Here is an 11,209-nt window from a genome sequence, read left to right as displayed (position 1 = left end):
TTGTTACCTCGAGGACGAAACGCGAAGAGGATTTCGTCCCGATGGTTTCGATTGGCAGGATACCCGCTAGCCATCCACAAACTCCGTTTATACTAATGGTAATTAAGTATCTGGATCAGGTTAACCCCGTGGATCCCGAGGGATTGGAGATCTTGCTACACGTCGAAGGTGAATAGGAGCCGGGAATAATTACCTCCGTTCTTCGCGAGGAGCTGTGTTACACTCATGCAGATGTGCCGGTTGTCATATTCGTTAAATAATACCCACGCCAATGAGGACTTAGTCCAAAGCCTGCTCGAATGGTGCACGAAGGGTAATTGATCCTCATCCCAGTTCAAGCAGCTGGGACATTCGAAATCATTATACCGCCGGATCGCGTGTCGCGAATGTAATCGAGCTGAAGACGAGAGCGAAATCGTTATCCGATACATATGCGTTTTCACTTCATATCGGAGCTCACGAATGATCTTCTAGAATTTTATTTAATATTAGAATGTATCGGTTCTCGATTACTAAATTGACTAAATAATAAATATCGTTTAGTTGTCGATAAAACGAAAATAACTTATTCATCGATACGATGTAAGGTATCAGCTTCCGAAGATGGATGAATCCAAGACGGTGGTGTTGATGATCCATAAGGTGTAGATGGATTTCACGGTCAAGATTTGGAATCCCATGATCCTCGTGTGAGATGTCTGTCAAGTTTTTTTTCCAAATTGGCAGACTAGTGGGTATACGGTTAAAAAAACTTCGCTACTATTCTTGCGATTGACAATCCAGCCATCAATTTAAGTATAAATCGGTGACAAGTGGCGTTCGGTCGAATTTTGAAACGCGTGTCTTTTCTCACAAGCATGTGAGGTACGACATATTATTGTACTTAACGGCGTTTTTCTCTGTTTCTTTTTTCCAGACTGGTCTTGCCCGCGCTAATTGCGCCCTTCTAACAAACCTAACCTGCACGAAGCTCGCGCCGCTAACCTGCACAAGCTAACGACTAACAACTAACAACTAACCAACCAACAAACCAACAAACCAACCAACCCAAGGTGCGGGCCGGCAGTTTGTAATTCGTGAGTGTACAAAGGACGCCCGCATATGTTGGTCTCATCATTTCAAGTCTGTACACCAGAAGAAGAGAGCCAAGGGTGATAAAAACTGCCGCAGTGCAGGTGTAAGGAGAAGGGAAAGAAGAAGAGGAAGTAAGAACGTAAGAACTGCCTCGAAGAAGTGCAATTAACAAGAAAAAGAGACTAATCAATGATCAGCAACGATGCAAATCGTTAATAAAAATGAGACGAAACAACGGACTGAAATTGGACCTAACCGAAAACACGCCGGGTGGTGGTAGTAACAACCCCTTGTCGAGATTACCGAACCTCGTCGAGCATGCCGAGAGTTGCGGTGGTAGCAGCCACGTGAACGGTGGCGTAGGAGGAGGAGGAGGAGGAGGAGGAGGAGGAGGAGGTCTAGGTACCGGAGAAAACTTGAACAGCAAATTGCCGAACGTTGTCGAGGGCTCGATGGACTATGGAAGCGAGAGGCGGTCATCTCGTTACTTCGAGTACGAGGGGGTGGAGAGTGGCGGGGCCTACGGGTGCAGGACGCTGGACCGGAAGTCGGCGGCCCTTGAGCGAGAGGAGAACGGGCCCCGGTACGATCGGCGGGCCTATCAGGAGTCGGACCTAGACGCCCCCTACGAGGCGAAGTACCTTCAAGGACGACGGTACTCGCGAGAGCTCGGGGAACCCGAGTACGAGTACGAGGCCCGGTACGCCGAGGAGACGCTCAAGCTCGAGAAAAAGGAACGGGGCCCGGCGACCTCGAAGGGCTACGAGTCTGGTGTCCGGACCCACGACTCGTCCTACGAGCTCGGGACGGCTGGGGTCGACATCGACCCCAGGAAGTACGACCCGAAGTTCCACCCCTCCAACAAAGCCTATGGGACCCTTCCTCGGTACGAGACAGGACCCAAAGGATACGACCTGGCCGAGAAGGCTGGGTTCCAAGCCGCGGCCTACGACCCAAAATACGACATCGCGCAGCAGACCTACACCCAGAGGTTCGAGGGGCCCAAGGGATACGAGCAGACCCTTAAACTCGGTGAGGGAAGCGGCAGGGACGCGAGAGCTGGACACCGGGACTCCGATCAGGCCAATTTGGAGAAGGCGAACGGGTACAGGAAGAGCAATTTTGAGGCGTATGGGGTCTACTCGGACCCCGAAGACGATCACGGGTTTCTTGCCGATAAGAAATTGCCGCAGTACACGTATAAGGGTGTCGTTGTCAATGTCAGCGGCGAGTCTAGCGTCGTTGAGCAGAAGAGGACGCCCAAGAGCGGACAGACCGAGGCTCGACAGAGTGCCTGGTGCAGACCAACGATTCTTCTGCTTCTTCTCGTTCTCCTTGTTGTCGTTTTCGTCCTCGTTGCTGGAATTCTACTTTACTTTAACTGTGAGTAATACCTAGATGTATAGCCTGTGTTGTGTATTTTTTGCTGCTGCTATTCGTTGATAGAAGTTGATACAGTTTGAGACATACATCTTTTGAAGCACACGGTACCTCGAATTATCGCTGTATGACTGTTTGCATGAGCTTTAAGGTTTTTTCGTTTTTATCGTGTATATCTACTTACTTTCATCATCGTTTTACGACTTTGGCAAAAACTTTGTTTTCTCCCAATAGTTTTCTGTTGTGTTTTTTTTTTACATTCTTATTCCGTAATACCAAAATCGGTTAAAATTTTTGGCGAAAATTCTAAAAGGTGTGTTTCAACCGCTTAAGTACCTCTGCGATTTCTTGAGTCCGAAATTTTTTTTATCGTAAAATCTATTTTCATCACTCTTCATCCTACTTTAGACACCTCGCAGCGTCGAAACTGCGGCAATCGTACCATCGCGAATATTACTTTTATTTTTATTTGTTCCTGTTTTTGCTCCACATTTCTCTTCTCTTATTCTTTTTCTTTTGTTCCCTTCCTTTTTTCGACGCATTGAGATTTCTCCGCCAGAATTTTTCTTTCTCTCTCCCTGCGTATGTGTGTGTGTATGTACACATGGTTGTATATACATATAATATGTATACATATATACTGGGTTTACGCCTACGTGCCGAGACTGTCAATTCGGCGTATAAAACCACACACGGTAAAGTTATATCATCGCTAACGTATCTTCCCTACGTGTTTTCCCCGGGCACAGAGCGCGATTCGGGACGGTTAGCTGTCCGCTACGGTTAGACCCTAAAATAATTAATGGCAGTCCTGCGGCGCGGTTATGGCTTCCCGGTACCGGATCGCTAATAGTCTAACTCTCGTGCCTCCATATTTATGCATGTCCTTCATTGTCAGAAGTCGCAATTAAGTACAGATATCGGTCATCCCTTATATATATATAGAGAGAGAGAAAGAGAAAGAGAGATATGTTTAACACCGTGCAGCCATCCCTTCAACCCTGTAAGTAATCCCTACCTCCTTATTATTATGTTCCCTTTCCGCGTTTGAAAAAGCGTATTATAATATCTTGGTAACAAATTGGAAAAAAAGCAGAAGGAAAAGCAGGAGGTATTGTTTATCCTGGAAATAAATTTCCATCCGTAACCTACAGGTACTCGAATTTCACCCCCGCACACCCGAGTACCGACCAAAATAAATTCATCGCATTTTCATGACTTGAAACATGAAAGTAAGAAAACGTGGAGATTCCAAACGCCCGAGGGATGGCGTAAGCCTTGACCCTTTGAGAACCCGAGGGAACTTCTCGGTCAAATGTTGAAACCTTGATGTTCTTAGAATTGTTTGTCTTGTGTGTCTGATGCCTTTGAGAAACGAGAGAACGTCTCCTGTTTCCGAAACCGAACGGTCGATCTAGATTTACTCCATTTCTGGTGAAATTTTTTTACACCAATAATCTTTTTTAGACTTATGTTACAATGCGCTTATAGTTTTTTTAATATATAAAATAATGAGTTTTCAACCAAAAAATTCGTATAATCGACGAAACTTTATTTCCGCCTTATATTATCCTGGACGGGGCGGGGGGGGGGGGGGGGGGGGGAATTTATTGTAAAAGTTGTCGCGCGTGTGCAGGGTATAATGATAATAATAGTAATAATAATAACAATAATAATAAAGGTGCGTGTAACTTTTTCTATAAATTTTTCTACATTTTTCTGCAGAAACATTTTGAAAAGGGGTATTTTAAAGATTACGAATTTCCCCTAGGTCTTTGAAAATTTTCTTTCAAACTTGAACGTCGCGATTCTTTACTTTACTTGACTTTACTTGACTTTACGTTTCCCCCCGGGCGCGGAGCGTCTGGCGCATGTTAAAAAGCGCGTTCACGTCATTTCCCGGCTTATTCGAATGGAAAAACTATGAGGCAACCTGGAAGCCGGGTGGGTCGTAAAAAAATTTTACTGGGACCTGAATTTTGAGCGATTCAATCGCCCCGTTTCGCTTCGAAACAGATTTACAGGATGAAAAGTATATATTTATTATGTTTATACATGGGTATACATATGTGGGCAAGTAGAGAAAAAGCACCGAAAGTGTTATGCCAAAGTGAAAGAAGAAGTGTAATTCGAATTTGCTTTCATTTTTCTCAGTCATGTTAAGCATATTATTCCGAAATTTTGAAACACCGGATGTATGGGAGGGGGAGGGGGAGGGCAGAACGGGATACTTGAGGAAATATTTAGTTGTCTAGGAGTCAAATACGCTAAATATTATTTTTTTTTAAATTGTAATCAAAGAAAATAAAAATGATTTTCAGATATCAGGGAAAAGGAATTTCTTTGAAAATTTAAAAAAAAATCAAAATAATGCTCAATATTGTTTATGGAAATCATTCTTGGATATTTAAGAAACATTTTGAAGAATAAAATTTGTTTATAAAATTTTAAGGGTATCCCATTTTGCCCCCCTATCCTCGTTTTGCCAACCCCTCCTCTACTGATCGGGGAAATTGTGATGATTTATAACAGCGCATTACACTGAGTATCAGATCTCTGCTGCTGTATAATATTGCGTCGCATGTACGAAATTTTTATTGCACGGATAAAATCCTCATTTCAGGATCAATTTCATCTCGTGCATTTCGTTGGAGCGGAGGATAATCATAAGAAAAGAATAGGCGAACGATCGTAAGGCACACTCGGTATCCGAATACAAATGCTCGGCACGTGACACGCACTCACTCACTCACTCACTCACTCACTCACTCATTCACTCACTCTCGAAGCTTTTTCTTACACGGGTCGCGACTTGCGTGGCCCTGCGTCCCTTATGATCGTATATACATACGTACGTGTAGGATGGCTAGGAGATGAACGAGGAAAGAAATAAGATGAAAAGGAAAAGGGGGCAAGGACGAAGGAACGAACATACTGCCCGTACTTGTTCTTCATTTTATCGCTTACGAGAAACGAACAGGAGATTTAGAAGCGTCTTGGGCTTGTTAGTCCACCAGAGTCCCAAAGAATATAAAGTGTCTGATTTCAAGATCCCCGACGGCCGGTGCTCCGGTATAAACCACGTACATAAATACAAAGAGACTGAATTTTGATGAATGCCTTCAGTCCTGATTTGAAATTCGAACTTTGATTTTTTTTTTTGCCTAATTCTGTTTCTTGTTTTTTTTTTTTTTTCTCTTTCTTTTCCTTTCTCTTTTCTTCTTCTCCTCCATTATTACCCTTGCTTTGACGTTACATCGTATTGTCATTTCGTAGCTTTACTTTCTCTCGCTGCTCCTATTACGGTCGGTGGTTATTTATCGTCCGCCCGTTTGATCCCTTTTTCCCCATTCCGCCAAAAAACCTCCGACGTTTTGGGCACGTGTTGGTGTCGATCGAAATTTGATTAGAAATTATGTTTTCTGCCGCACAGAGTTTAGTTCAAAAGCCAATAATTCGCGCTAGGAAGCTTTTTAACTCTTTGCAGTAACAACGTTTGACGTAGGAAACGGTGGAAAAATTTGCAATCGTAAAAATTAAACATTATATAGATTGAATTTTTGTTTAAATTTAATATAAGAATATGTATAAGAGCTGACGTGAATTTGTTGGTATTTTTTATTTCAACGAGAACCCATCTATTGCCCAATTTGGAAAAAAAATTATTGTGATGCAAGAAATTCCGAATTTGTCGTGAAAAAAAGGAATAATAATAATATGAAATTGAGAGAAAAACGGAGTGCAAGCGATGAAAAACGACTTTTTGTACTGTAACACCAAATTCACACGGATTCTCGACCTGAAAATTACGGGAAAATTTTCAAAACTTTTATTTTTCACTAAGAATATATCTAGATCGGTTTCATTATGAAGTTGATAAAAAAAAATTGAATGTGCCAAAAAAATTGGACACAAATCGATCCATAATGGAACCGGTCTAGAAATGTTCTAAGCGAAACACAAAAGTCTTGACAATTTTTCGGGAATTTTCATACGAATGAAAAAATTTTTAAGTCGATCCGAAAATTTGTAAATGCTAAAAAAAAAAAAAAATGAAAAAAAAATCGACCCATCATGGGCCCGGTCTCGAAATATTTGGAATAGAAAAACGTTACGAGAAAATTTTTCGTAAATATTAAAAAAGTTCCTTTTCAAAATCGCTTTATACATTTACAAATAACTGATCAATTGAATAAAAAATCTGAAAAAATATCAGAGTTGGTAAAATCGCAAAAAAAATTTTGACTCAATCGAAAATAATGAAATTTTGAAAAAATCAAAAACAGCAAAGGCTAGACGTTGGTTGTGTTCGTTATCGTAAAGATGGTGGACGTCGAACGGGGGTTAGAAAACATCCGATGACAATGACTGCGGAACGACGTTGAAATGTCTGAAACGCGTCAATTGCGCGGCACTCGAAGGCTGCAGGCCGCAATTGCAGCATTCGGTAGTCACTAGTCAGCCAGGCAGGCGGTGGTTGAGCGAGCAGCGGAATGGGCTGCAGAGAAATACATGCAGATATTTCAGTGGCGATATAGAGTGGAGCACTTGATTCAACAATGGTGGAATATATAGAGGAAGGGTGCAGAGTGAGCACGAGTATATGTGAATGTATATACATATAGTATAGTATATATAGTATATACAGCTAGCGACCGCGAGGCTGGGGATGGAACGAGAGGCGAGGGGCTGGAACCTCGGAACCCTGTTGAGCATTCCGAGTGGCTGCATTTGCCGAGGGTGGACAGCATTTGAGCGATTCAGTTTATTTTCGGGTCAAGTTTTCGCCTGACCGCCCGCAATCAGCCCCGGCATTGTCCGACGACAATACATTTACCGTATCCTACCCTCTGCCTTCTCTTCACGTCACCGGGCTTAATGGCACAGGAATTTCCACCCTGATCTAGCAGCGCCAGGATTTTGCATCTGGATTTCCTGAAATTCGATTTCGTATCACAACCCGACGCGACGTCACCATCCCACCGCCTGGCTGTTATACGAACAAACTGCACATTTCACTCGATTATTTAACCAAACGCCAGAAACTAACCTTGTAGTAAATGATTATAGGTATATAACCTCTATGTCTCTATTTGTCTATGGGTAGAATTCAAATTCTTGTTTTTCTTTTGATTAGCTTACTCAATTCAAAAGCTCAGTCTTCTTCCGGAAAGATAATAAAATTTACTTTGTTGTTCACTGTCATATGGATTAAAATTTTCAAATTACGTAACACATATGTTCAGAGTAGGTAAAAGAAGAAAATGCAATTTGGTACATAAAACATGTTCTTTAAATTAGCACGGGCCACTCTATCATCCAAATTTAGAGGGGGAAACATCAGAACCACTTGCCAATATCCAAATTGGCATCCCTGCCCGAAATAGAAACAAACAAACAAACAAAAAAAATAAAATAAAATAAGCAATAACGATAAATAAATAAAGAATAAAAAATCTCCAACTTCGCGAGAGAAAAGGCGATAGAGGAAATAAATCGCGACGGCTAAAACGACGCAAGGGAGACTCGGCATCGGGACGTCACAGAGGCCATGGTTGTTTATGGTGTCTACGTGACGGGTTTATCGTTCCCAAACCGAAACTGAAATGCCTCGAGGGCCGGCGAAGCCGTTACTCGTTCGGTACAATAAGCCATCGGTATAACCCATGCATATGCACATATACATAATATACATACATATACATGCATGCACATGCGGAGTCAGTTTAGCGGGTGGTTACAACGGCTGGTAGCAAAACGTATTATGTCTTTACATAGCATCAAGTGAGAATCCGCGACTTACTTAGGCCATGCAGAGTATTAGTTTCGAGTGAGCGGTTTCACCGCGATCGTAAAATCCTTGTACAAGGTATTACTTTCAGCGATACGCTGACGCAATTGCTTGCGAATATTCCACATTAGACGCTTCGCGCTTTGTTGCTGGAATGCCAACCTCGAGTGGGTGTCGAAATCTAATTTTTTAAGAACTGCAATTAAAAAGAGCTTTGATAATTCGATATTTTCATCCTTCTACCGTTTGGATGTTCTACTTGTTCGAGCCAGAGAAAGGGGAGATACAGGGGAGTGAGAATGTCAATCTACAACCACCGCCACCCAGCAACCTCGTCCAAGATTAATGTTAACTCCACTCCGGAGTTAATAAGTCTAACATCGATAAATCCCGGTTACCTACCCGGTGCTCTATAGCTTTCGATGGGGCTTTTTCCTCCCTCGATTCTCGGCCAATTTCGCAGCTCGTCTTTCCTCTCGCTCTTCGCCGCTGTTTCTTTGCCGTAAAAGGAGAAAAAGACACGCGAGCGATAATGGCTAGTCGAAATAATTCAAAATTTGTAAAAAAAAGAAAAAGAAAAAAATAGTCTGATGAGTTTCCGCCCTTGGTGATGGGGAATTTTCTCTTCCTTTTGCTCGGGAGCAAATTTTTTATCGTTCAACTTTACACGTGTTATAGTTCGCCCATCAACCCAGGATTCCCTGGGTCCTAGGTGAAGATAGGAAGACGCTGTAACGAACTTTCCGCACTACGAGCAGGATCCCGTTTAATAATGTGATCTCGAGCATCCCTAATCCCTGATCTCTAATCCGGCAGATTTTTCCACAGAACCGGACAGCTTTCGGCTAAGTTTTCACATTTTTTTGACAAACTTTTAACAAGAAACCAAAGCCAATCGCGTTTTCGTATACGATACTTTTTCTCCTTGAGTATGCAGCTTTCAAAGCTCGATTGATCCGATCATTTCGCGTTAAAGAATGAAAAATGACGGAAAATATTTTGATCGAGGAAAATCTGGACGTTGCATAATTCCCGTGACAAACTATCGCTCATTTCAACCGCCCTCAGATCGCGTCATTCAAGTTTTCCCCAATTACACTCTTGTCCTTGGGCTTGAAATTTCCGCCCCTTTGACAATTCGATCTCTAATTTGCGAGCGCGAAAATTGAAGAGGGTCGGTACTGCGCAGAGTGGCGGTGAATATCCGCAGGCGTCACTTCCGCACGCAACGCAAAGACAGCGGGTGATCGGGGGTGGCGGATATTCGCGATCCCGCGTTTAATATGATCGGGGTAACCCTAATCCCAATGGATTCCGGCGAGTCTGCGGCCTTTGAACACGAGGACATGCCGCTCCGGTTTCTCCGGAGGCTGGAGGCAGGGCGCGCTCATAAAGGCAGAGACGCGGACGTGTCTTACATGCAAAGTCATCTTGTAGGCTTCGCCTTGCCGAGGCTGTGCCCCGTCCCAAGTTCCTCTCATTGCACCCCTTCTCACACCCCGCAACCCTTCCTATATCATCAATATGCCTGGTCCCGAAATTCGCGAGCTGCGTGGACCGATCCAAGGATTCAAATTTTTTTTAGGAAGGACGATCTTCCACGTAACCCGAAACGCTCATACATTTGCCCAGAATCTCTCTCCTGACGCAAACAAATTTTCCAGAGAATGCCACTTTGGATAAACGAAAATTATTTTTTTTTCATTTCAATTCATCTTAACGCATTTGCGGGAAATATGCGGCCATTTCGATTCTTTAATCGATTATTCCCTTGTGACATAATGTTCTAATAATCTAGTAGGATTTTCTTACGCACTTCAAATTTCTGTCAGATTTTTGCCCCGATATTTCTATTTGTCATGGTGTAACAGTAGGACTGTGATTTCATAATTTCTTCGTTATAAAACTCCAGTCGTAATTCGAAAGCTGCTTATTTTTACTCTCCATGAGACTTTTCCCTATTAACGGATAATGTATCGAGTCACCGATTCGACGCCATCGTTATATATATATATATATATATACTGTCACCGCGTACGTGTATACGTTTGAATACAATTCCTATATTATACGCATAATTATACGACGGTTAGAGAAAATTTCACAGGCAATTGCTTCCTCGGAATGCGAAACTCTGTTTACGCAACGGTTTTCGAATATCCCGCTTCGCTTCTCGACCTTTGAACACCCCTGGAGCACGAACGCGCGGTGAGCTTACAATTAGCGCGATAACGCCAACGGCACCCCTTCTCCTCCCCCTCCTTGTCTGCAATTGGTTTGGATGAATTATTATTACGCTAGGCTAATAACGCAGTTTCACCAGAATACGAAATTACTTGAGGATAAGTCGGTTCTGCTCTCTGCATGTATCTGTATACACTTGTGTGTCACGTATAGTGCATGCCATAGACGCCCTTTCAAATTAGCTGTGCACAGAGACAATAGTTGGACCGTTTTTCTCACTTTCTATCGTTTCTTTATTCTTTCCTCGAATAAGAATAGAACGTGCTGCAATATCGTCACTCCGTTTATGGCGGTACTACTCAGCAGTGGTGAGACTCCGCGTTTGGTCAGACGTAGCGGAATAAGTGGAGGGAGATTTTTTATATCACGAGGTTGTATTTGATTTTTATACCGCGTACAAATGATATCGATAATACTTGAAACAAAGATAATAAATGTAAGGGTTACTGATCGGATCGATCATTGAATGTTATCAATCAGTCAATTTGTCGATAACATTCCTCTCGTCGAAATAAATGAAACAAATCAAATCATTTTGAATTCTTAAACTTCAGGAGATAATTGTATTAATTTGTTTTCCTTAAATTAAAAAAAAATCGAATAAATCATGTTAATTGAGTCGTAGCCAGACATAAATCGATTGTATAAATACTCGAAGTGCGAGAATCTCGCGGTGAAATAATCGAGACATACCTATTGATTTCCAAAATACAAACCTCC

The 11,209-nt window shown here is 42.4% G+C and overlaps 1 protein-coding gene across 2 annotated transcripts in view; it reads left to right on the top strand.

Moving 5' to 3' along the window:
• The first annotated feature begins 918 nt into the window (after positions 1–918).
• Positions 919–11,209, top strand: part of LOC124409571 (agrin-like) — a 171,950-nt gene continuing 161,659 nt past the window's right edge. For both annotated transcript variants that reach the window (XM_046887277.1, XM_046887276.1), the window contains exons 1-2: positions 919–1,428; positions 1,462–2,457. In XM_046887277.1, coding sequence (XP_046743233.1) covers positions 1,296–1,428; positions 1,462–2,457 — 1,129 coding nt within the window. In that variant the 5' untranslated portion in view covers positions 919–1,295. The remainder of the gene's footprint in view (positions 1,429–1,461; positions 2,458–11,209) is intronic.

The sequence above is a fragment of the Diprion similis genome, chromosome 8 (assembly GCF_021155765.1).
Source record: "Diprion similis isolate iyDipSimi1 chromosome 8, iyDipSimi1.1, whole genome shotgun sequence".
NCBI classification, from domain to species: Eukaryota; Metazoa; Arthropoda; class Insecta; order Hymenoptera; family Diprionidae; genus Diprion; species Diprion similis.
Note: the sequence above shows the minus strand (reverse complement) of the source record. Positions and strands in the feature narration are given on the sequence as shown.